The 26,603-nt window shown below is 40.1% G+C and overlaps 1 protein-coding gene across 1 annotated transcript; it reads right to left on the bottom strand.

Moving 5' to 3' along the window:
• Nucleotides 1-621: 621 nt before the first annotated feature.
• On the bottom strand, nt 622-18,785 carry Slc40a1 (solute carrier family 40 member 1). The gene is made up of 9 exons (XM_055616483.1): nt 18,664-18,785; nt 17,432-17,622; nt 16,928-16,995; nt 13,278-13,437; nt 11,039-11,154; nt 10,382-10,508; nt 4,647-4,892; nt 3,269-3,916; nt 622-2,132 (listed from the first exon to the last, which is right to left on the bottom strand). Exons 1-9 carry the CDS (start codon nt 18,726-18,728, stop codon nt 1,819-1,821), a joined length of 1,935 nt encoding a protein of 644 aa, XP_055472458.1. The 5' UTR covers nt 18,729-18,785; the 3' UTR covers nt 622-1,818.
• Between the last annotated feature and the right edge of the window lie 7,818 nt (nt 18,786-26,603).

The raw sequence follows: 26,603 nt of genomic DNA, 5'->3' as shown, positions 1-26,603 counted from the left end.
GCCATCATATAAATCATTATAGAGCCTTCTTAAAAATTAAAAATAGAACTTCCATGAGCAACTACACCAGTCCAGGACATACACGCAAGGACTGTATCCATAGACATGCCTGTACATCCACATTCGTTAGTTCCCTCACAAACAGCGAGAAGTGGAAATAGCCTTCATGTCCACAAACAGACGAACGAAAAATCAAAATGTGGCATATATACACAACAGAATCTTATTGCGATATGAAGAAAAATAAAAACAATTTCAGAAAAATGGATGAATTTGGAAAATATAACTTTAAGCAAAGTGATCCAAACTCAGAAAGACAAAAACCAAGTTCTGCTTCACATGAGGATCCAAGCCTTCACTGTGTACATGTATACATATATGAGTCTAGATACGAGTAAAGCTTAAAAAACTACAAAGACAAGGTACGACTAGGTGACGAGGAAAGACACGAGGTGTTCAAAAGGACATAGAGGAAAAGTTACCAGCAGGCGGTAAGGAGAGATGCAAGAGGAGAAATGACTACAGCACTTTGTTCAAAAGACCATGATGATATCAAATATCTCATATGCTAATTTTGAAATAAGTAAAAATAATTGGAGAACGCAACTCAGTAAAGAGAAATTAAGACTTTAAAAACACTTTATATAGAAATATTTTATGAAGATTTTTACAACATAGTAAATCATGTCATACTGTAGCAAGATAAAGGAAAAGATTAAACTCAAGGACAAAGAAAGTGCTTGCGGCAACACATTGCAGTCTCCATGAAAGTGCATCAAAAGTTAAGGCAATGTTCCATGTTGGTACTGGCATGTTACAAAAAAGACTTTCAAAACAGTTTAAAAATGTTTACAGTTTTTCCTTTATTCTTTTAAGAGATATTGAAAATGGAATTTTGTAACTATTCTTGCTCAAGAATAGCTCAGAGATAACAAACATCTAGGCCCAAGTCAGCAAAAGTAAAACGTTCTGTACAAACTCATCAAATATTTCTAGTCCTTTCCAAGTGTGGGCTGCTTCTGCACCTGTAGTTGCCAGGCTTGGGGGCAGCTCTCTCATACACTAAGATAATTAGTGATCGCTAATGACAGTGACATGTACAGCCACACTAAGAGCATACCAGAAGTCCTTCCACACTGCACTAGAAATGTACAGCTTTGCTTCTTCCTGAGGCTCTGAAGAGCCATTTTCTCAAGAGCCACATTCACATATTACAGTAATATTTTGCCCCATCCTATAGGCAAAATGCAAAAGTTAAACCGTGAACCTTTTTGGACAAGTCTAGTTATATATTTCATTCTCCACACATAATAAGTTCCTTAAACTCAAAGGGATTAATAATACTGGTTTTCTGACTACACTCTTAATAGGTGGAGAAAAACTTGTCTCTATATCGTAACCAAGAAAAATATTACTGATCTAAAAAAGGAAGTAGGACAGACGTTTACAAGAGTCTTGGGCTGAAGTGATTTATCTGACTTCTGGTTGAGACAATAAATATCTGCTGAGGAATAACTTAGCTCACCTGACAGCCACTCTGTAAAATTTCCTGTGCTCATAAGAACAAGGGAAGTTCACTTTACTTTCTCTATCCACACAGTGACTTTTTCTTTCCTTCTTCCTTTTTTTCCCATGTCTAAACATAAGGGGAAATAACCAGTCCCTCTTTGCTGACATAGGTTAGACAGTGCTCTTAGCCCTCAAGGCACAACTGTGGTAAAACTAGAGAAATTCGCAGGCATTTATTGGAATTCTGCAGTACAAAATAAGCACACATGTTCTCCACAATCTAGTAACAGGGGCTACAGCTAAACTATTTTACACAACAGATGTGTTAGGTTGATTTTCATCTGGAACTTCTTTTTCATCAGGACCACAAACAAAAAGCTGGTTACCCAGAGTCTTCTGGGCAAATCGGAAATACATAAGATGGCCCATTGCCACAAAGGAGACTGAAATCAGTACGAGCAAGCCAAAAGCTTCTGGATTTGGGGCCAAGATGACCATGATGAAATGCAGAAGGTCGAGAAGGTAGTTCATGGAGTTCTGCACGCCATTGATAATGCCTCTTTCAGATTCAATCACGTTTTCTTGCAGCAACTGTGTCACAGTTAAATCAAAGGACCAAAGACCTAGATGGAAAGGATATTTTAAAAGGTTAAATTTTAGTGTATAATTTAACTTATAGCTATATAGCTCATATTATTCAAGTATGTTAAGATATGAAAAACACATTGGAGCTCTACAACCTTCGAGTTAGCCATATATAAAAAGTATTAATCACACTTTGCCTTATATAATTTATTAGTACAAACTGGATTATTAATACCTTCAAAAAGGTATTTTCACAGACACAAGACACAATAAAGCTAAGCTACAAGCTTCTCAGTCCTGTTTTTCTGTGATTATTCAGACACTAACCTGCATCAGGCATGAGGAGCTTATAAATTGCAGCACTTCTAAAGTTTAAAGTGGCCTAGTGTGCTGCCACGGCTCAAGCACCCAGAGACTTTAAACTGTCGTTACCCTGCCATTGACTAGCATAGGCTCTCAATAAAGCTGTCTTGCCTGAGCAATAATGTCTCTGATAAATTAATTAATTGCTCTGTATCTCAAGATAAATATGGTTTCATTTCAAGAATGAATGGATTCAGAGGCCATTTACCAGTGCTCCATTAATGATTACTTAAATTCTCTATAAGATGCCTTTACATTTTGCTTCCTGCCGGAAGTATTAAACTCATCTGTGTGGCAAAGTATATGGTAAATACATAGAACCAGAGAAGACTTTTGAAGGGCATTTCTTACAACCACTGTGTCTTTAGAAGGGTAGCAATATAGGGCACTTTCTTAGGGCACAGAAGGCCTTGGGATTGGTCCTCTGTAGCACACATGTGCACATGGACACACGTACACACACACACAAAATGGGGCACAACACATGACACTTAAAAATCATTTAAGAATGTACCTCAGAATTAGAGGGCTCACTTAACATACATAAGCTCCTGGCTCTCTCCCAACATACACACACAATTTAGGGGAAAGAAATCCTAAACACTTCATATACCCACACATGTACATACAGACATATAGTTTAAATATTAAGTACAATTTCATGTTTAAAGAGTAGATTCTATATATAAACTTTGGGGTTTGCCTAAATTAACAGGCATGAAGTATTTTCAGATAATTTATCATTGACTTCTCTGCACTAGGTTTACAAAACAATGTTTGTAAATGTTGAATATACAGAAAGTGTTCTCACCGATTCTAGCAGCAATGACTCCTGCAAACAGCAGGCTGACAGAGATGATGGGCACGGATTTAGTACTCATCTCCTGGACAGTATTGACATCAGACGCATTGGACATAAGCACTTCTGTTGGAAAGACGGCCTCAGGTATTTTGGTAGTTGGGAACACTGGCTCCCCCTGCATGAATCTAGAACGAGTATCCTCGAATGGAGAAACAGACAAGTCCAAGGGGCTTCCTGGCATGAACACGGAAATCACACACAGGATCAAACAGGAAAGCTGTGCCAGTCCTGAGAGTAGGCCAGTCCGAACGAGACCGCATTTCCGGCGAAGCCAAGTGAAAGCCACAGTCCCCATTATTCCAGTTATTGCTGAGGCTCCCATCAAAATGCTGAGGATGGAACCACTCAGCCCCTGAGTGTAGGCGTACCCTGTGGTGATGCAATCAAAGCCCAGGACTGTCATATAGAGGAAAGCCAGGCCCATGCCAGCCAGAAACACCGGCTGCTTATAGTAGGAGACCCATCCGTCCCGGAACGTGCGGAAAGGCTCAGCGATCTGGGAGGCACATGTGGGCTCTTGCTCACGTTCAAGTTCGCGGATGTTGGAGTCTTTCTCACCCATTAGATGAGTTCCCTCCAGAGGTTTTGGCTCAGTATCTGTTAATAAGACACATCATTATTTCAGAGGGAAAACATGGGGAGCAAAAGCTAATTCTTTTTTATTTCCTTATTTCCCTCCTGTATGGGTCTCCTTGACCCATTATAATATTTTTTACTGTCCTTTTACTGTTAATTTATGAGTTACAGCATGGAATAATTCTCAAGTACCAGCTTTGCTTTAAAGACACTGCTGTTCTCTTTTTTTCAGTCTCTTTTTCTTTTAGAGATTACACTCTCACTGAAGTAAATCACAGCAAAACTCATCAAATAAAGTATAAAATTATGGGTGGAAATATGATCTTCTTTTCTAGGACTTCACTAAGATTTCATTTACCAGAAAACCAGCCTCTTCTTCCCCTGGAAAAATCCTGCCTCTCTTTTTACCCCTCCCACTGTCCTCCAAATGATGACTTTACTCTCTTCAGGGATGTTAAAATTTTTCATGTTCCCTGTCTTCCTAATTCTATGAGTCATTTTCTCAGCCATCCTCAATCAGTTCTTCCTCTGTACCCAATGCCCACATCAAGAAAAGGGGCCAGTGACCTAACCCCATGTCTTTTTAGATCCAACCCACAGTTCATTACAGAATCTCAAAAGATGATACATTCAACTCATCCAGGCGTTCCCTGGAAACACAGCCTGGAATCTAAATAGCACCTGGTCTCCACCGAAGTTCAAGGTCTGAGTCTGAGCTTAAAATGCAGAGTTGCTAGTTGTGGTCAATTACCTTTAGGTAAGTTCAGTTGCTTCAGTTCTGACTCTTCTACCTTGAGAGCAGCTTTCACAGCCAGAGCAGGGGTTTTCTGGTAAACCTTCCAGAGCAAGAAGTACTCCACACACATGGACACCAAATTCCACCCCGAAATGAAACCACAGCCAATGACTGGGGAACCAAATGTCATAATCTGGCCCACAGCCATGGGGGCCAGGATGTTGGTCAGTTGGTCAATCCTTCTGATGGTAGCATTCATGTCTACAGAGGTAGGAGCAAGAGGCAGGTGAGAAAGACTTCAAACCCATCAAAGAAAGCCTGACCATTTATGTATTATAAAGCCAAAAACCAAGAGTGAGATTCCTGAAAGGCTGATCTCTAGAGGCACTCTGTGACCAAACCATTTGCTATAAAAAAAAAAAAGTCTTTTCATGTTTTCTGCAGTTAATGTTCCTCTAGGAAAAGTAAGTAAATCAGTGAGTAATATATAATGTACATTATATATGTATGTAAGAAATATGTACATAAAGAAGCATGCAGATACATGTAGCATATGAACTGTGGCAAAAAACAAACCCAATGCTTACTTCAAAGCGGTGATTATCAACCAGCCTAATGCTGAAACCCTTCAATACAGCTCCTCGTGTTGTGGTGACCCCGACCATGAAATTATTTCTTTGCTCCTTAGCAACTGTAGTTTTGCTGCTTTCATGAATTATAATGTAAATATCTGATATGTGGCCCTTGTATGTGAAAAGGTCATTTGCTACCCTCCCTAAAGGAGTCATACCCAGAACTTGAGAACCAATGCTTTAAAGGAAGATGCAGGATGAGCTGGGTATAGATTATGACCGATGTAGTATAAGAGGTCAAAGCTGGCTCTACAAAGTGTTCTTTTTATTTTTCAGTTACTATTTACTGAAAAACAGATGACTTTAGAATAATCAAATTTAGCTAAGAGAAGTAGAATTTGATTTGGGAAATATTGACTTTGATAGAACTACTGACATTCAAGAGGCTCCTGTTGAGACACAGTTAAATAAATAAATGTGGCTGAAGATTTGGAAAGAGATATGAGCCAATTCTAGAAGTTTGCCAATTTTTAAAACAATGAAATTAGATGGAATCTCAAGGGAGTGTGAGCAGAGAACAGACAGGGAACTAAAATGTTGGGAACGCCAATGTTTAGAGGTCAGAAAAATGAGTAGAAACTAGCAAAATGATAAAAATGAGAATATAGTATCCTGGAAACCAAAGGGGGCAGTGCTTCAAAGTGCAAGAAAATTACCCAGGCCAAGTACCGGTGGCAGTCAAGAAAGATGAGCACTACAAAGGACACTTGATTGGTCCAGTGAAAACTGGACCTCAAAGAGAACTGGGAACCTCAAAGAGAGTGAAACAGAAGAGGCAAATGCTTGACTAAAGCTGGTTTAGGATCTTGGTGCCAGCTCCAGGAAACTCTATTTTCTTATCTTTTCAGCAGGTGTCCCTCCAGGGCCCAATATAAATGTTGCCTTCTAGTAGAGAGCTAGGAGTAAAATACAAAGAAAGTCAGCAAGAGTGTGAGAAAGGTGGAGAAGTTTCTGCAGGGTATAGGAGAAAACGCAAAACAATCCTTCAGGGAGGAGGAAAGGGGTCTGAGCATCTGAATGCATGAGATCAACTCCATGCTCAAGAGAACACTGAGCTAGGTCAGTGTTTTTCTCCAGTCTTCTACTGTCAAAACCTGGGTTTAAATAGGATTGCTGAGTTAGCCTAACAAAAGGAGAGGGAGCCAAGTGAGCCAAGGCTATCCCCTGGGAGGTGAGCATGCCATCATGACTGACCTTGGAATTTAAACTGAGTAAGGAGAGAGAGATCATGCAGGGCCATAGACTGCCAGGCAGGGCTGCTGGGCTGGGAAGATGGAGAGCAGTAGGCTAAGACCCAGATGCCAAAGACTGGGACTGTGAGGCGGGTGACAACAAGACTTTCTGAGGTTTGACCTTGGGAATGTAGGAAGGGCAGCTGAGAAAATTATCTACTTTGCCGTGCCCTGTAGCACAAAGTCAGGTGAAATTAACAAGGTAGGTACTTGGCAATCATCTGGGTTAGCAAGGAAAAATCAATATGTGACTAATGAGTACATCTGGGGAAAATTGCCTTTCTTCTTTCCCTCATTCCTTCTAGTCTTCAATGGCTTTCTGATTAGTCCTATGAGTGTACAATATGTATATGATAATGAGAGAACTTTGATATTCTTCACCTTTCACTTGGAAGGCAAAGGCAGCCTTCATCAATCTCATGGCACTGTCTTTGCAGCGGCTCCCCAAACTTCTGTCTGCCAACTAACAAGTTTCCAGTGTGTATGCCAACAGTGACACAAGAAGCTGATCCAAGTAACTCAGTAATTTGAATCCAAAAAGCAAATAGTTGAAGAAATAATAGCTGAATCTTAAAACATCATTACAACAAGAATTGTTTTAATTAAAATGTTTCTTTCCCTAGATGACCAAGAACACTTTCAAGGCACCAATTTCTGTCTTGTATGTGATACTGAGGAAAGTAATAATTCTTGGAGTCAAGAGAAAGGTGGTGTCAGAAAACAGTTTTATCTTTCTGGAGCAGAATGAATTAAGCAGTGGTTGGGAAGACCTGATCTTTTTATTGTTAACAGCCTAGAATAGAATCACTCTTCTGAATGTGCAAACACATGCTATTTGTGAATTTATATTTATTTTCATATGTACACTCAAGTAAGTGTTTTCCTGGTCCTTATTTGGTTGTTTTGGCTATAGCCCTGGCACAGAACATGATATGAAATAATTTTTTTCACTATAACAAGTACATAAAATCATACAGAAAAATAATTTAAAAGGTATTTGCTGAGCAAACAGGAGCCAGCAGGCTCATCTAGCTAAAACATGAAACCAACTTTTAACCAACATATTTCAGACATGAAATTCATATGCCATACTTGAAGAAAGTAAACCATTGGATTTGTCTTCAGAATAATTAGCAAGAAACCCCAAAAAGCTGTTTCGAAAAATTGTTCCACAAAAGAAAGAAAGGAAGTGACAGTTGGGCTGGAAAGCCTAGGGAAAGGAGGTTACACAGACTACATGGAAAAGAGATAAAACTAGTACCTGAAAAATATCTAACTTAGTTCATAGAGTAGTTAAAAAGAACATGTATATGAAAAACTATAACATTTCTGGAGCTCTCTGCCTAACTATTCTCTCCTGTCTATCCCTCAATCATACAGCTTCCAATTTTAAAGCTCTCCGAAATCGTGAATGCTGGGTTAAGAAAATGGGAGCAGCCAGCAGCCTGCTCGTCATCTTCTCTTTATGTTCACTCGTCTATGTGTGTATGCACACATGCACACACACACAGCGTCTCGGAGCCCAGTTTCCCACCTGGTTTTCTAACATCCTCACTGGAAGCCAACACAACAGTTCTCTCTACTTTTCTTCGCTCTTCTATTGTTCTCTAGCCATGTCCTTTCTTTTTCACTTTTAAAATTCTGCTTATAGCAGAAATGACACCCAACATCCATGGCTATACATACATCTGTTGACCCTCTGAACTAAAAAAAGACTGTATTCTGTTTCGAAACATGGTTTTCAGTTAACACCTGCTGTGGTTAAATATGAGGAAAGGGAAGGTTTCCTTCACTGCTCTGCTGACCTGCACTTCAGGCTGAGGGGGACAGCACAGCACTGAAGACTTGACTGACAGAAGGTGAGCAGACATTGCACTTCCCTTCTTAAACTGGAGAAAGCCCACAAGGCTTGGAAACGGGCTGCCCATTCTAGATTTGGCTACTGCGCAATAATTCACAATAAAAAGACAGCCAGCTGAGAACTGAGCAGTCATATTTCGGTTGTTCTGGAACATCTTCTCAGAGATGTACACAGTTATATTGTCGTATAGTTGTACTAGGACCACTTAAAGTTTTTTTTTAGTATTTTCTTTTATAAAAGCTATATGAAAGAGTAAAACAACTTTTTAAAAACATTTTTGTTTACTTATAATTATGTGCACTGTGCAGCTATGTGCACACAAGGGCCGGTGCCCACAGAGCCTGGAACATCAGAGCCTCGGTGCAGCCGGGGTTTCAGGCAATGTCAGATGCTATGCTGGGAACAGAACCGAGGGGCCTCCGGAAGAGGAGGATGTGCTCTTAAGCACCAGGCCATTTCTCCAGCTCTCTAATTTTAATGTAATGGACTTTATAGGGTTAAAATGAGTACAGTTAATAAATTCAGGTAAGTGAAAAAATAATTTAGAAGACAACTTTTCCTTCAAATGTCAGAAAAATATATTTGTGACCTATTTTCAAAATGTGCTCTCATATCCTACAAATTTTAAAACATAAATATATTTCACATGTTTAAAGTAATGCTAAATAGAGAAAGTTTTAAAAAAGGATGAAGTCTTATCTTCTCTTTCAACATACCAAAAAAAAAAAAGAGTTGTGGAATTATTATTAATTTTTCGTAAATAAACAATGAAAGACAGACGAAAAAGAATTTCCTGCAGAGTACATTCCCTGGACTGCTCTCATTTTATACAAAAATCCCAAGACCCAGTATTTCTCTAGGTTGTAATACTGTTACAAGGAAGTGTTGGTTCAGGCCAATTCCTTTTCTTAGAAGAAATCAAGGCCGTCTAACTTTTTAACAGTAGAGCACGGCACCATCAGTCACCTGCAGATATGTGGAGCCACAGTCATAGCTATCTGAGAATGATAGTTCATGCGTATCATGACGTATGCATGCGGGCTGGAGGAGTTGTTCCAGGCCTCATAGACTTTGTTCTTTCCATCACTGTTTCCTGCCTATCTTCTGTTTCTCTTTTAACCACCAGGTCTAGTCAAACAGCCAGTTGCTAACCCCAGCACATAATCTTTCTTTCTCCATCCTGCAGTAAGCCACTTCAATCATCAAGAATGGTTTTCTCGACTGTCGGGATTGTTGGGCAATGTGTTGTGATACTCATTATCTTAATGACCAGCAGAGTCACTTCAGCTGATCTGCAGCGTTGGGTAGCCTCACTCCTTCGCCTTGTGTAATTACCAGTCCAGCTCAAGCCTGTGTGCTCTCTGATGAAGAAGGAGAATCCCAAGTGCACGCGGGCATTTTGAGCCTTTGAAGTACTGACATAGTAGGGCATGTTGTCTTGTAAGCATTCTTCGGTCTCTCTTGAGCATTTGTCTGTGTTTCCAATAAACTAAGATTGTTTGTTAAAGAATACATTTTCTTTCATTTGAGAATATATTTCAAAAGCCTAACTATTTGTAGGATGTGAGATAATTGCCTTTCAATTTTTTTAAGTGAAAACTAATTTCTAAAATCTTTGCTACAATTGTGTTGTTTCCATTTGCTATTTTTTTTAAAGTAGCAATGATAAAATCCTTAAACTACGCATAAGAGTGTCCATAGTTATGAGGATTAAAGGCCATGTCAGACTGTCATGATTACAGCTCAAGCACAAAAACAGTGCAAGTTCACAAAGAAAAAGTTCAAATGTGATGTTCTAGTTGCTAGATCTACAGAGAATGATGGAATTACCATGGATACTATGAAGGTAACTTGGTAACAATTAGCTAAATCACTGTGCTGTCTCACAGCTAAAACGGCAACAATGCAAATCACCCTGTGCTTTCCGGAGATAGTACTAAACCTTCCCACAGGACCAAGAGCAAAAAGCCTCCTACTCCCACTATCACCACGGATTGACTCAGTCGAAAAGGTCGTCCACGTTACCTGCTAATCTGCTTCTGTTTTCTCCCGCTACAACAACAATCCAGTCCCTTTGAATGGTAATCGCAGTAGCAGTACTGGCCAAATTTGCGATGTTCGCAATAGTGATGATCAGGATATAGCAGACAGTCTAAGAAATTAAAGCAAAAATACTTGAGTTAATATGTCAGTTTACATTTTTTTTAATTAGTCTCATTCATAAAAAGTCACTTTTCTTTCTATACATGGAACAGTTGAGTACCAGGAGTCAGAAATTAAAGGGCATGGCATTGTTCATTTTTGCATCATCTGTAGTTAATGTAAAAAAAAAAAAATAACTAATCATTTATGTGACAGTTCATACAAAGTAGTGATGTAATGCCGATTTTTAACATTCATCCTACAAATACTTATTAAAACTACATCAAAAGAGAATCAAAGAGTCCTGTGGACATAGAAATATGTATTAAAAGGTTACATTAGAAAACCCAAAAAGTACACTCCTAGACTATAAAGGGTTTACACTTTCACTGCTATTAGATACTCATTTTCTGTCTACCAGAGTGCCAGGGGAGCTGTGGCACAGCTCAGTGGTGGAGAGTATGCCTAGCACTTGTGAGGTCCTGCATTCTCCCCTCAGGACCCTGCAAACAAGCAGCAAGAACCCTGTGGAGCGCTTACCAGGACCCATCCATGGTACATGGTCAGAAGCTCATTCTTATGTAAGAACACCATCATCAGGATGATTCCACACAGGATGACGGACACATTCTGCACCACCAGTGAAGTCTGGGCCACTGGACAGAGCAAAAGCATGTGGTCACTGCCCCGCCCTGTCTTCAGCAGGCTGCTTTCGTTCACACACTTGATGAACTACATTGATGCATGTATAAAATTATAAGACAAAGACACCCTTCCCAAAGTAAACTCTGCCTCAGCATTTCCTGTACACAGACTTGTGAAATCTGCAAATAAAATAATGGATTCATGGCTGCCTTCTACTAGCTGAAGTCTTTAACTGCATTCTCATCTAACTTATCCACCAGAATGTTTACTGCCCTAAAAAAGAACTATTCCACAGAGGAGATCCATCCTTAAAACGTTTGCTACTCACGCTAAAATAAAACCATGTAGCAGGCTATAAAGAGGTGAAGGAGGAAGTTGTGGGATCCATAGCCTCTCGCTTACATGGCAGGCTTGATCTAATAAAATAATCTTGACAAATGGAAAATATACAAACATTTGCCAAAAATCGGTAAGTAGCAGGTTTCTTCTGATTTGTATTTTATTTGTCATGGCTATGCTTTCCATCAATAAGTCCTGTTAGAGAGACACTCTTTCATACAGATGAAGCGCCGGAGCAAGTCAGGAAAGAAGCTGATCGTCATTTCTCCACTGCTCACTAAGTAGATGACCTGGGACAGGTCATTTAATGCTTCTTAGGCCTATGCCTCACAACTCTGGAGGAAAACATCCATCTTCCTCCCTTTATAGAATCATAATGATACTCAAATAAAGTATTTATGAAAGCATTCTGATATGGCTAAGTTATAATTACAGATCGTGTCAATCTAGGACAATAATGCTTATCCTGGCTTGGAAGGTCATATCAAAGGCTTAAGACAAAACAAACGCCCCTCAGAAGGCAGTCTGAAATAAACCCCAACATAGAATTCATGTCTCCATGCATCTGTGCATGCATTCATTCACAGAAAAGGACTAAACACCAACTGCCAACCGAAAGGAAGGAGATGTGAGCAGATTGCTATAACCATATCTGTACAATAACGGCGGTACCCCAAAGTCTCAAAGAGCAAAGAGGAAGAAATAGTGAATTCATTCCATAAGCATCAGGGATTTCTCCTGAAGGGTGACTTGTGTGTTGACACAGCAGACACAAGAGACCTCTATCTTACCACACTCTTCCTCTCCATCCAGCTCAGCACTTTCCTAACACGTGATTGCAAGGCTCAACAATTTTATGGTTCAAGGATCCGTGGATAATATTTTTGTGTATAACTATAAAAAGAATTTGGTTTCCTCTAGCATACAGAATTTTTTATACGCTCTGATCTGCTCATTCTCAAAACAGAAAAAAAATCTTCATATGAACCTTTTTTACCAGTAGAAATCCTGTTGACTGTTTAGAAGCGGTCATCATGAGCTCAACAAAACTAGCCATACCCTTAATGTTTTCCCAATGTCTATCTTCAGGCAGGCATGGCCAGCTCTTTGCATTATTAACCGAGCTCCAAATATTTATCCACATTCTCTTATGTTTTAAATAACTAAATTCCTTAGTTATTTTCAATTTCTTGTATGTAAAACAGATTGTCTTAATACCCTAGAATAAATGCCAATTTATCATACATATGTACAATATAATACATGTTCAATATATAATAATTTCTTCTTTTCCCTAGAAGATTATAATTCAGTTGTCTGTGGCCAAGACAGCTATTCTCCCTTGGATCCATATTTAGTTTTCAATTCCATTACACACACCTTCACATGCAGTGCAGGAACCCGAAGGACAGCTATCAGGCTGTTCCCAGGAACATCACAGTAGAGGGCCTCTAGTGCAATTCACGGTTAGATAGGAAGCCGGGGCTAAGCAAACTTTCAATGTTTAACATGATTCCCAGAAAATTGGCTACCAGGTTAATTTTTAACATTTGAAACTGACAAACTGCCAAAAAAAGAAAATCTATTAGGTCAATGTCCTGACATCCCAACTAGTGTAGAAACCCCAGAACCCTGAATCTAGGTGTTCACCAACTTCCACCCCCGCAGTTGTATTACGTGAGTGCCTCCCTGAGCCAACCACCCTGGCTGTTCTCTTAGTCCGCTGTTCCCTCCATGTCAGAAAAAACAAAGGCTGGTCCAGAGAACACGGGCTTAGTTACATAATGGCACTCACCTTTAAGTCTGGCGTTCTTATCCACCCAGTCACCAATGATGGCTCCGAGGATGAGAACGGAGCCCGCCACCACCAGCCCGTAGACAGCTGTCAAGAGGAGACTGTTCCCATAGAGTTCCACCAGAAACACAGACACCGCAAAGTGCCACATCCGATCCCCCTTAAACAGGAGAAAGATGTTTGCTTGAAATGTTTTTAGCTTGAGGCCCACTGCACTCAAGAAGCTGTTTCTTTATCAAATGGATGATTTCTGGCTACATTCAGATGATTTTTCAAGTCAGTAATTACGGATTGAATACTTGCTTAATGTTAAGACTTCATTCCCGCACAGTGGAAAACATTCAGGCTTTATTACTGATCATTTACAAGCGTCAGTTTACCTTAAAGGAGGACACAAGCCAGCTTTTTGATTTAGGAATTGATAGGAATGGACTCTGTTTCACAAGTAAATTTCAAAGTTACAGAACAGCGGAGTAATCAGAAGGAAACAATCAATATGGGAAACTAATCTTATAAGACCAAAGATGTTGAAATATGTATATATATATATAGTTATTTTAATGTTTTAATACAGATAGATTTTGAAAGAAAAAGAAGTTATATCTTCACATAGTTCCAGAACATATAAAGAATTTTACAATTAGTTGGTATAACTTTAACACAAACTTTTAAGTTAACATATGTGATGTCTAGAATAGACATTTTATAAAATTATAAGCTCCAGCCCTGATGTCCTGGGTTGACATGAAAAAAGACAATGTTTTGTCATCATCATCACTATATTCCAAGATGAATTGCTCACATATTTGACCCTGTGTAAAAGAATTTCACCTCTAGGAGCTTTCCAAAGTCTTGCAAAATCCTCAAGATAAATTTCGTATGTTAGAAGAAAAATATTATATTGATAAGTCAAATGCTATTAAATTTTAATAAAACTTAAATAACCATCTTAAATATTCAAAATTTGAATTGATTTGTGCTAACATGAAAAACATGTCATTCTTTACTAGAAATGATTCTATTCATCAGGCATCATTTCTTGTTGTCTGTAGATACTCTGGGTTATCACTGCCTCCACGGCTGCAGGAGCTTGAGGGAGGGAAATACTGCTGACACCTATCAGTCTACAAGGAAGAATTTCCTGACATCACCGCACAGAGGTAGAGAAAATCTTGGTGTAAAGATTTCCAGTCATGATTCAAAATGATTACAAGATTCAGAGCTTGGAGAATGAAGTTAAAATTGCTCTGGCTAGCCTAATTTAAAGAGAGATAAATTACATAATTACAAGATCTCCAAAACTGGCTCCTATCTACGTAAGTGGGTCTAAGTCAGTGGATCTCGGCATTCCTAATGCTGTGACCTTTAACACAGTTTCTCATGCCGTAATGACCCCCAACCGTAAGATTTTTCATTGCTACTTCATAACTGTAATTTTGCTACTGCTTTGAATCATAATGTGAATATTTGTGTTTTCTGATGGTGTTACATGACCCCTGTGAAAGGGTCATCCAACCCTCAAAGGGATTGTGACCCATAGGTTGAGAACCATTAAACTACATGCCTCCATTGTCTGCCTCTCCACTCCCCATGTGCTCTCACTATACTTTGATAGTTGTTTACATGCCTATCTACCCACGCTGGATCCGAGAATAAGTAACCACAGTTATTAATCTACTTAATAAACACCCATGGAATGGTTTCGGATGCATGCCTGACGCTACTGTGGACATTAAAACTTTGCAGTGTGCAAAACACAGAGGCTATTTCATGTTGCTGGCATTCCAGTGTACAGAGACAAAGGCAACCCTAGCATAGAACAGGTGGTACCAAAAGCTGTGAAGAAAAGGAACACAAGAGGGGGCTGGCAGTCGGCGCTCTACATGATGGGCCTTTATGAGAAGTACACCCTTAAAAAATGCAGACCACCTGGGGTTTATGGAAACAGTACAAAGGACACTGACATCAACAGAAGCAGCCTGCTCCTCTTTTTATTGTTATACACTGCTATTTGTGTTGTTACTTTTTAAAGTCCATATTAAATTGTATTATAAACTCCCTAACAAAAGCTTCCACTCATTTATTCTGTACTCCAACAGCAGCATCAAATGTATTGACCGGTTACTAGAAATGAAGTCAGAAATTTAAAAACAGGCAAAATCACACAAACCTAAGCTTGGAGAACCTTGTCCACTTGCTCAATTGACTGTGAGGTTGAAACAAGCATCTTTCACCTTTCTTTTGAAACCTGCTTTAAATTTTTTTTGACAAAAGTTTTTTTCAATACAAAAAAAAAAAAAAAACTGACCTGTAACACCAATACTCATGGCTCCTCTCATGCTACTGGCCAGCCTGACACTCAGTTTATCACCATCGGGTCACATGACATTGAAGTTAATCATTGTTGAGAAACAAGGCTCCTGGTTCTCCAGGGTTCCGGTCTTCTATTACTGGTCCTTCCAATGCTCAATATTGTTGAATTAAATTGGAAGAACTCCTGGTTTAGCTGTATAAAGGGTTCGTCTTTTTTTTTTTTTTTTTTTTTTTTGGTTGTTGTTTTGTTTTGTTTTTCCATATACCTGTCAGCTAAAGCAAACTCAAGGCAACTCCACTGTTTTCACATATATTTGCAGAGTCATCTTTGTGTAAGCATTCAGAAGGACAGAGGCTTGCTTCTCTAAAAAGTTATCTGCCACTGCTGTTTCACAGAGAGCCAACAAGCCAACTTAACAATTTCCCACGGGCACAGGCCATAGCCTTCCTTGTATGACGGTTTCCAGTCTGTCTTATAGATAAACCAATAGGGGATTCCTTTAAAAAAAAAATTAGCCCTTCAAAATATACTCTTGAAATTCCTTTTCTTTATTCATAATACAAAGATATGTTTACACTTATAGCTTTTAATCAGTAAGAACAATTGTTTAATCTTATAGTTTCTAATGATTATCTATTGAACACACCCACCAGTGTGTGTTCAAGGAACCCAGGCCAGTGGAAATACCAGGATTCTCCCAAAGCCAAAGGGAGAACAGTGAATCCATCACTAATTTCAACTGTTTTTTTTTTTTAATTTTTAGTTTTTAATTTTCACTGGTGGTTTTTAACACTACCATATATTAAGTAGCCACAGATAACAACTTTAAAGATGAGAATTGAAATCATTTCAATATCTGATCTTAGGTTAGGTATACTTAAACTCTTCTTACAATGCTTCTGCAATCCTAGCGTGCTGGTATTCATCTGTCTGCCATTCTACTCTAGTTCCATAATGTTGCATGCTGGAACCACACATAAACAAAAGAATAGAGAAGTTTCTTAAATGTGAGAAAAGGAGGGCCAATGAGATACCTTTCCAGTTCAGTAGGAGGCCTTAGAATTTACCAACCCTAGGTGTTATGCAAGTTTTCCTGTCCTTGTCCACCTTCTCAATCTATGCAGAGTTTTACAATTTCACCATTAAGTAACATTTACTAACACTCATGGGAAACATCTTTGAAGAAAACATTTTTGTCGAAACATGTGTTTTAGAACAATTTATTTACTTAACTGAAGAGCAAAACTGGGTGTTCGCTTAATACAGCTGTCTCCAATGAAAGTAAACAAGAACTTGTGCAACTATGCTCCAAAAATTAGTGTGCATTCTCACTTACCCAAGTGGAGAGAGAGTGGCCAAGGTAGAGGAGGAATTTTGCTGAGGTCAGATAGTTTGCTAAGGATCCTACAAAGGCACGGAGAACAAATTAAAACATGTTTAAGCACTCCAATGCGCTCAGCTTAGAATTTGCTTTTGGTTGTTATTTGTGTGATTTTTATCAGGTCACCTACAGATTGATGCATTCTGGTTACTAAATACCATCTGCTTAGATTCAGCGTTGCCTCTTGGTCAATAACCGCCCAACCCCATGCACAGTGAAGAAACTCTTGTTTCAACATACTTAAACTCTGGTGGGCTTGGCTCTTGTTTCTTTTAATGCAAGGGATTTCACACTGGCCAGCTCACTCTATCCTTGCCTATATGCTAGCTCTTTTATTCCAGCCTTGACTTTGCACTCTTCTCGAGCCTCCGTCAAAACCGTAGTCAGCCCTTGCGGAACTGAGTCTCCCTGACCCCACCTGCGTTCCCACCACTTGATATATCTGACTACACAACTCACCACAGCATCCTTGCTGGCGCGTCTGATCTCTTGCCTTGGTCATGACACCAGGCGCCCTCCTGCTTGCTGTGGTCCTGGTTACTGTAGCTGCCCTTGCCGAGGGGCTTGTCCACAGGAGTGCGAGGAACCGAGATAGCACCGCTAAAACACAGCACAACAGCAGCCTCGGGCCGAAAGACCCCAAAGGACAACTAGAGCAAAGAACAACAGCAAAGCTGCCACCGCGGTTTTCTTTGTGTCTTCTTTCCAAACTTAGCTAACACTGTAGCTGAAGTCGGAAAGTCAAAGCCTTATGGAAGCGGGTCGGAGGATCCACCGGCCGCAGGAGACCCCGAGCCTGCTCTCGCCGCCGCCGCTGCCGCCGCCGCGGGCCGGGCCGTCACTTATAGGAGGCGGGGGCGGAGCTCGCGAGCGTCGGGCCGCCCCTCCCCGCAGGACACCCGGTCCGCGCGGGCTGCGCTCCGGCCGCCCGGTGCCCGCCGCCCTCCCGGGAGGCCCAGGCCACCGGCAGGAGAAACCCGAGGAGGGATTGGTGTCCACACTGTAGGAAGAGGGCTGTGTGTGGACCCCGAGGGGACACCTTAGAGACATTTTGCACGAAGCCTATTGGCAGGTGCTAGAGGGAAACGCTTCGCTCTGGAAAACCTGATCGCCAGAGAGTCCTTAAGCAAAGTTCAGTGGGATCTGGCGCGGTGGGGGTGGGAAAGCCTCCCACGTCCAGCTACACTTCGGGATGCAGGTAGCTAAGTAAACACAAGTCGAGTCACGGAGACAGCCTTCCTGGCCCCGCGTCCGGCCTGCCTGCAGCGCAGTGTTTTCCTTCTCCGGACTGTAGAGAGGGCTCGCTCTCAAAGCTGCGGAATCAAAGCGCAGGAAGGGGCTTCAAAGATCAGAGAGCCGCTCTCCGCAGCCCAGTCGGGGAGCCGAGGTCTCCTAACCCAGACCTCAGGGCTGCCTCTGTCCTACAGCCACTGCAAAGGAGGCAGCTCCCTTTACTGTCCTTGGCCCCTGCGTTCTCACCCCAGCCACTCCTGCCTCCTAAGCTACTCCACAGGCCCCAGAATCTGACAGGCGGTTACCAGGAATACCGGTTGTCCCGGTTGGGACCCTGAGTCTGGCCCAGTTCAGATAAAGCCATTTGGTAACCGTCTGGAGGGATGGGTGAACACAACTAAAGCAAAATGCACCAGGTGTAAGCCTCTAATGACCTCAGTTTCCTCCCCAGGGCATACCTGTTTCTTGTATCAGCCTGTTGCTTTGTCAATTTCGTCAACACTTCAAGAGTGATCCTAAACATTGAAACTCCAAGCAGCTTGCATACGTCAAGCGCCACCGCCAGAATGGCACCTGGCAATGAAGAGAGCCACTCATACGCACAGGCCTTGTATCTGGACTCTGTATCAGAAGCCCCAAAGGTCTTTGCGGGCGGGGTGCAGCTGGATTCGTTGGGATGAGGTCTGCAGAGCAGAGATAGGGGACGCACAGTTTACTGCTGTTAACAGCTTTTAGTCCTTGGAAAACCCTTCTCTTTCCTTTGCATAAAACTTTTAAGTCCTTTCTCCTCACTCAGGGGTTTGGTTATATCTGCTGAAGTTGCAAAATAGGGTATACAAAATAGTGCATACAACTGTCTTTTGAAGTAAAACTAAAGTGTGCCGGAGGCACTTAGGAATGGGCCATCTAGCAAATTAGGACAATTTTCTTTTTTTTTTAATTTGTTCATCTTCAAGCAAAATACAAACTATCCTGGTTCCATATGTCACTGTATGCCAAGAACAGGGACCTCCGTGTCCTCTGCATTTGTTACTGTGTGCCTTAGGGTTATGTGCTGAGCCGTCTCCACCCTTCAGGCAGCTTAACTTTCAGTCAGTTAAGAAGACTCTGAGAAACAGTAGCTGAGTTGATGTGTGTCTCAAAGTATGACATGCCCCCATTGTCACCAAGGAGTCCTCAGAAGCCAAAACTAGGAGAGTGGTAAGAAGGACAGAGGGGAGCCTACAACGGAGCAGAAAAATAAGCAGGATCCATAGACAGCAGAAGCAGTGTGGTATCCGAGCCTTGGCCAGGGTTTCTAAATCCTAGTCAGTGGAAATGCATTCATTGTCAGAATGTATTGTTGGAGCTCTTGACATGGAAGCAGTTAAAAAAGAAAACGGAATAATAATAAAAAAAAAAAAACCTCAAAACACTTGTAATACATAAACTGACAGTTTCCTGGCCTTGACCTTCCAGATTACAAAGCAGTGCTTCAGTCACAAGACACCACTGGTTCTTCCTCCTTCCAAAGGAACATTTGACTAGTTGAAAAGTAAAATTTCATCCACAACAAATTATTTTCTCTCAGAACAAAGAGTATGTAACTTTCTTGTCAACGTAATCATAACTAAAAGGGTCATACATGTTTCAAAAGAGTTTCAAAAACAAAAATAGGTGCCCAGAGACTATTTTTCAATTCATATCAACATTTTATTTATGACACAGAATTTAAGTTACTCATAACAGCTTTGAATTCAGAATCCTCCCACTTCAGCCTCCCCAGTGCTGGGATGACAGGCATGTGTCACTTTTGAGCTATTTAACAGTCAGTCTGCAAACAACCTTTTAAGTATTTTTGCCAGAATAAAATGTACTCTGGTTGGAAGTTACTAACACACATTTGTGGTTGGGAAATAAAAGTGTGTTTTTATTCTTTTATTTTAAAGGGTTTTGTTCTATTTTGTTTTTTACTTACCTCCAAGGCCCTCAGCTGCCTCTGCCGCTCCCGATGTGCACTCCAGAACAAAAGACAGCACAGGGAACGGTCACTACTCCACAGCCCTGAAGACAAATGAAAAGGAAAAACACAGTGGGGTTATCACCAGCTACTACAGGAAAGTCTCATATCTCAGGCCAGAGCTCCCATTGGATGCAAAGCTTGAACCGGAACTTAGACACTGAAAAGCTGTGTTTCTCTTCAAGTGCCTTTCTCTGTATTAGAAGCAAATTTCAAGACTGTCTGACATTTCTGTAATCTTGAAACTGAGTGGACTCTTGAGAAATTCAAGCTCAGGTTCTTACTTCAAGTCACAGACAACTAACAGAGAGATGAGCCTTCTCACAAGTCTTCATTTTGGTTGAGTATCCCAATAGATTTGACCTTGACAAGTTTCTCATGACTTTGTCACCTCTCCTACCTTCTCCTCTTGTGTTCTTTCCTCTCCCCTCATACATCTCTAGCTTTAAAAAAGGAATACAGAATAATTACCTATATATACATATATCAAATTCATAAATACAAAGCCCATAGTTGTCTTCAGGGTCTGGGAAGAATGGTAATTATGACATCATAGGCCCTGGGCATCGTTTAGAAATGATGGAAGTCTGACAGCCGTGCTAGTGCAACACTGAATTATCCAAAGTGTCAAAACTGTATTAAAATGACACAGAGTAAATTTTATTTCATGTGAATTTTGCCTCACTAAAAAAAACTGCTTAAAAGGAAGTTGACACTTTCCCACAGTGTGTCTTGGAATTAATGTAGGACAAATATGTGGAAAGAAGAAAGTAGAAATCAAATCTTGGGCATCATATTGGAAACTAAAATAGAGAGCTGTGTTGATTGTATAATTTTCTCCATATGTAGCCAGGAAATCCATACGAATTTCACTTAATAAACATTTTGCCATGACTACTTTCTTTTGCTCTCTAACCTCTGTTACAATATAAAGTCCAATCCCTTGTTGTTTGTTTTCAGCTAAAACCAAAGATGGATGCTTACTGACTACAAACCTAGAGACGGAGCTCAGCCTTCCCTTCCTGGGGGCTTATAAAAACACACAGTTCTCAGCTACTTTGGTTTGTTGCCCTTTTCTGTCTCTCAGTTGCTTGCGCCCTCACAGAAGACAGTGCAGAACTCTCTGATACACGCAGAGGCTTCTCACTGCACACCTGTTTAAGTGACCCTTCTCAGATACTCCATGTGGCAGACCTGCTTCTAAGAAACACCGTGAACCTAGTTCCTACTAAGCTGGCCATGAATTGCTGGTCAAAACTTTATATTCTTGGCTAAAGGCAAAAATGTTCTATTTAGGACCCAGTTCCAGGTCCAGGGCAGGAGGCACTGGCTGACTTGCAGCCTCTTCTCCAGGCCTTTCCTGGTATGTGCAGTACACCTGCCCTTTGTTTGTTTCATTTTTATTTTGGTAAACGCTACTTTTATCTTGCTGATTTTTTTTTTACCAAGTATCATACAATGACTGATTATCATTACATGTCAAGGAGGAGTGCAAGATATTAAAAATAACGTTCCCCAGCTTGAAGGCCTTGGGCAAATCCTAACTTCAGGGGGCTTACACACAGATTAGTGTGGGTAAACAGGCTCGAGGAGAAAACAAAAAGACCTTTACACACGACCTGGGCAAAGCCCTCTAGTCCCATACAATCTGAAATCACTGTTGAAATGATTCCAACATTTCGAAAGAAAGCCTCTCCCAAGAATGTCCATCAGAAGTTCTTCATTAGTGTTATCTGCATTGAGCAGCTCTCGGAACAAAAGGCACAGCACAAGTGGCAGGTATGAGACAAGGCGCTTATCAGATCTTACTATCTTGGTTCATCTTCACAACACCCTGTGAGGTAACTATCCCAGTTGCAAACAGAAGTTAAACAACCACTCAAGGAGGACACTGAGGTAAAGATCCAGAAGTAGCTGATTACAAGGCCAGTGTTTTCTGCTTTCTCGTTCTGCTTCTCATCAGAGAAGAAGTGTGAAACACGTGAGGCCAATAAGCAAAAAGAAGTCAATCAACCAATGACTTGAAAATACCAGAAAGTCAGGCAATAATAAGGTCTTAGAAGAAACAGCTTTGACAGTTGAAGTACAGCAAAAAAATATATATATAATGAAGGGGGGAGAAGCTGCTGGGATAAAATAATTATAGACCACCTCATGAAGCAGATACCTTTTTTGTTTGTTTTCTTTTCTTTTTTTTTTTTTGAGACAGGGTTTCTCTGTGTAGCCTTGGCTGTCCTGGAACCCACTCTGTAGAGCAAGCTGGCCTCAAACTCACAGAGATCTGCCTGCCTCTGCCTCCTGAGTACTGGGATTACAGGTATGTACCACCACTGCCCAGCAGGAGGTTTTTGTTTTTAGATATAAATAAACTGAGATGTTTGAGAAAATCCCATTTCTATTTTACACTGCTTGCTTCTGTGTTTTATATAGAAGATGTAAGAGTTGAAGATTGATTTAAAATATCTTTATAATACTCAAAATTCCAGACTTTCTTGGCATTGAAGAGGGAATTAAGTAGAAGTTTTAAAGGGGACTGGTAGGTATAGATTATGCAATATTACAACAGTTCTTTTTAAATAGTTGATAAAACCGTATTTTATATACTTACTATCAGGATGTTTAGAAGATGGGCTTCTTCTGTGATACAATAGAAATGTGGTTTAAAGGGTAATTTTTCATATTTAGAAAATGCTGCTGTGGGTGTGGTGGTACACACCTGTGATCCCAGCACTCGGGAGGCAAGAGCGGGTGGATCTCTGTGAGTTCAAGGCCAGTCTGGTCTACGAAGTCAGTCCAGGACAGCCAAGGCTACACGAAAAAAACCTGTCTCTAAATAAATAAATAAATATTTAAAAAGTTTTTAAAAAAGCAAAATCAAACAAAAAAAAAAAAAAAAAAAGAAAAGAAAAGAAAATTCTTTCCTGAGAAAAGTACATGGTTCCTTTTTATTTTGAAACATTTTTGTGTTTTCTTACTTCTAATCACTGTCCAAAAAGGTCTTTGGTTGGAGCCATCACATATCAAGTCACTCCCAGAGCTTTGTTGCGCTGTTGCACACACACACACACACACACACACACACACACACACACACACACGTGCCCGCGCATTCACATGCTCACACATTCACACTCACGCAGTGTGTACTGCATGTATATGTTTCCCTCTGGTGGTAGGGCAGGTTTTATGTTGAAGCTGGCGCTGGAGGACACTTGGATTTGAACTGCTTAAGGAGAATTTAGGAAGCTGAAGATAAAACGAACCACAGAGTAGACTTGCAGCAAGGACAGAGAGCATGGTGTGGCCAAGTTTAAGATTAGGAACCAGGAAACAAGTTCCATCTCCCTTGGGAAACTTTGTTTAGATACAGCTACTTTGTGTGTAAGTGAAGGAATTTGTTGAATTCTGATACAACTTCATTGAAATTTGATACTGATCACAACTCAATAATACAATGATATTTAATTTGCTCATAGTATTTTCTATATAATGAACATATATTGCTTCTATAGTGAACACATTACTTTTCTAACTAAAACAAAAAGATGAATTTAAACTTTCTTGCATATCAGTTATGCTCAGTTGTACATTTTCTTCCTAAAATACCAATTAAACCTTTAAGTTAAAACTTAAAGTTGCAATAATAAATTTAAAAGAAATTTAATATGTCATCTATTATATGGGTCAGTATTCTTTTACTGAAGAAGAAAATGAGTAATGGTTCAGCATTTTTGATTTCGTATTTAAATTGATTCCCATAGTTATGCCCCTGGGGAAATTTAAGGCCTTTGTGAAGGTGGCTTAAAACCTTTGTTTATTTGCAGAGGGCTCCTCTACCTATCAGGTCCAAATATTCATGACCTGGGACAATGCTATCACCGAGGAGGAGGTCACTCTCTTAGGGACTTTCTGCACCTACGCTCATTGCTTTTGAATTGTTTGACCTGATGCCGTCTTTAAAGCAACAACAGATATTGGAGGATTTGCCACATGAACAGCACCATATAAGGAGATGACACTTACAAAAATAGGTGAAGTCTCTTGGCGTGGTTGACAAAAAGCATTTCTAGGGTTACCAACCTCGAAGAATGCCTTTAGATTGCATTTGATTTAGGAAGCCCAGCTACATTTGGTTCAACTTCCTCACGGATTATTTTCTGAGGTTTACCTCACCCTCCATCAGCTCTTTTCCCCTTTCCATCTACATCCTTTCCTTTTGATAGATACAATGACTAATTACTGAGTTGTGGCAGGCTTAGCATCTCATTTCTTGTGGTCACAAGATGTGCTTTATATCACAACCAAGATACATTTGTCCTTTGAAATAAAAAAAAAGCAACCCTAAGAAGTCATAGTAGAAAATATTAATGTTTTGACTAATTTAAAATAGCAAATGAAAAATACTTAGACTATAATTTTCGGTTTATGAGGCTGTAAGGGATCATTACAGGAGCTTAGTTGTTTCTTCTCAGTACCAATTACTTTAGACATGCCTAATTTGTTTTTCTCTTCTATATCCGCACTATTGCCTCTAAAGCACACGTGAGCTGGCAAAGAGTGATGACTAACTACTTAGAGGGAAGATCAAGCAAGCTAAACTTCAGAGTCAGGTGAAGTGAGTTAGGAAAGGTCTTCTTGTGTTGCAGAGATCCTTTTTGCACAGCTCTCAAGGCAGCCTCCCTTTACACACAGCTGACCAACTCCAACCAGACTATAATGATGGCAAGGAAAACTTATTCTTTCACCAATTATGCACTTATAATGAGATGGTGATGGGAGATTTGGGAAATAATCTCTTACTGAAACAAACCACACTGAATTGGTTTCTCTTTATTAGATTGTGCTATGGCCCCAGGTAAAAATCTATCACATTTTCTCTTCCAGACCATGCTCTTTAAGGGTCAAGCACGTGATAACTCTTCTGGCTTCTCTTGCTCATGTTTCAGAGACTGCCCAGCTCCCCGAGGCCATAGGCCTCAGTCTCACAGACTGCACCCATATGTAAAAGTGTCACGACGTAAGCATGCCAGAAACACCCTAAATGTACCACAGGGTCTAGTGAGCTAGTGTCTTCCTACAGACCAAAATACCAAGTGCTTCTAATTCTCCCCAAGCATATCTGTTCAAAGACTGTTTGGCTATACAACTACATAAAAGTCCAGTCACTGGTGAAAATGGACACTACAACACAGACAGGAGTGGTGACCATTTTAGAGCTGTATGCCTTGTACCTCTCTGATAAATTTCCTTTCATGTGTATGTCCACATAAACTCTTGAAAATATTTGTCAAACATCAGGACTCTGTTAGCTCCCAAGTCAAAAAAAACCACTCCCCTGGGATCCAGTGATTGTGAAATTAAAGAGCAGGTGACCAACTTTTAGGAAGAATAAGAATAGGATTGTGAAGCAGTAAGTTATATCTTTCCAGGTGATGGGAATCAAATATAAAAAATAGGAAACCTGTGTGTGTTCTATAAGGAGGTCTCAGATGAAAACTTCCTCCAAAGACAGAACTTGCTCTCAGTAATGTGTCAAAAATATTTAAAATTTGGATAAGAAATAAATTTAAATTTTCCATTTCCAATAGTAGCTATGCCTCTAAACATACCTGTATTTGTAGCTTATTGAAGATATTTCTGTATTAGAGTAAATGCAGCTACCGAACAAAAGCATTCACTTCATTTATCCCTTAAAAAAATAAAGGCTAATAAATAACTAGGCACGGTGTGCACACAGCCACATGGGAGGTAAAGGAGACAACTGGAGCAACTAGGAAGCCACCAACACACGCGCGCACACACGCGCACACACACACACACACACACACACACACACACACACACACACGTGTGCATACATGCACATAAGATAATACAGTAAAAGTTCACAGATTAAATTAACAATAAGGAGCGTTTAAGAGTTATGTGTCATAAAAGAATAAGACTAAATTTTTTTGAGTGGGCAGTTAACTTTTGGGGGAAGTTTGTCTCAACAAAGCAAGGCATCATCATGAAATAAGTCGTTTCGTCATTCTAGTAAACATTAAGCATTTATTAAGATAGGAAAGTGTAGTTTACAAGATGAGAGATTTTCCTGGTGACATTGGAACAATTCCACAGAAGGCAGGATTTCCTAGTTATTACAGTACAGAAAATTTGAAAAGTTTGCAAAATCTGACACTCCCACCCAGGTTATCCTTTCTGCACTCCACGTGATTGGGTGTTGCATGCTTGGATGTTGTGAAATGAAGTATCACTCCATTAACTGGTGACTGAACAGTGGCATGGCTGGCTGGATATGGATGGTTAAAACTTTGTGGATTTATTTGTTCATTTTTAGTTATCAGGGATATAATATATATATATATATATATATATATATATATATATATATATATA

The sequence above is a fragment of the Psammomys obesus genome, unplaced genomic scaffold, assembly GCF_907164565.1.
Source record: "Psammomys obesus unplaced genomic scaffold, mPsaObe1.curated_primary_1811, whole genome shotgun sequence".
NCBI lineage: Eukaryota > Metazoa > Chordata > Mammalia > Rodentia > Muridae > Psammomys > Psammomys obesus.
Note: the sequence above shows the minus strand (reverse complement) of the source record. Positions and strands in the feature narration are given on the sequence as shown.

Bases quoted from the DNA above. Each gene is read 5' to 3' on its own strand.
- Slc40a1 (XM_055616483.1), bottom strand. From the start codon at position 18,728: ATGTTTAGGATCACTCTTGAAGTGTTGACGAAATTGACAAAGCAACAG. The intron at 11,155-13,277 runs GTGAGTGCCATT...TGCTCTGTCCAG, and splicing joins TAAGAACGCCAGACTTAAAG to TGGCCCAGACTTCACTGGTG. The intron at 2,133-3,268 runs GTGAGAACACTT...CTTTCCATCTAG, and splicing joins AGTCATTGCTGCTAGAATCG to GTCTTTGGTCCTTTGATTTA.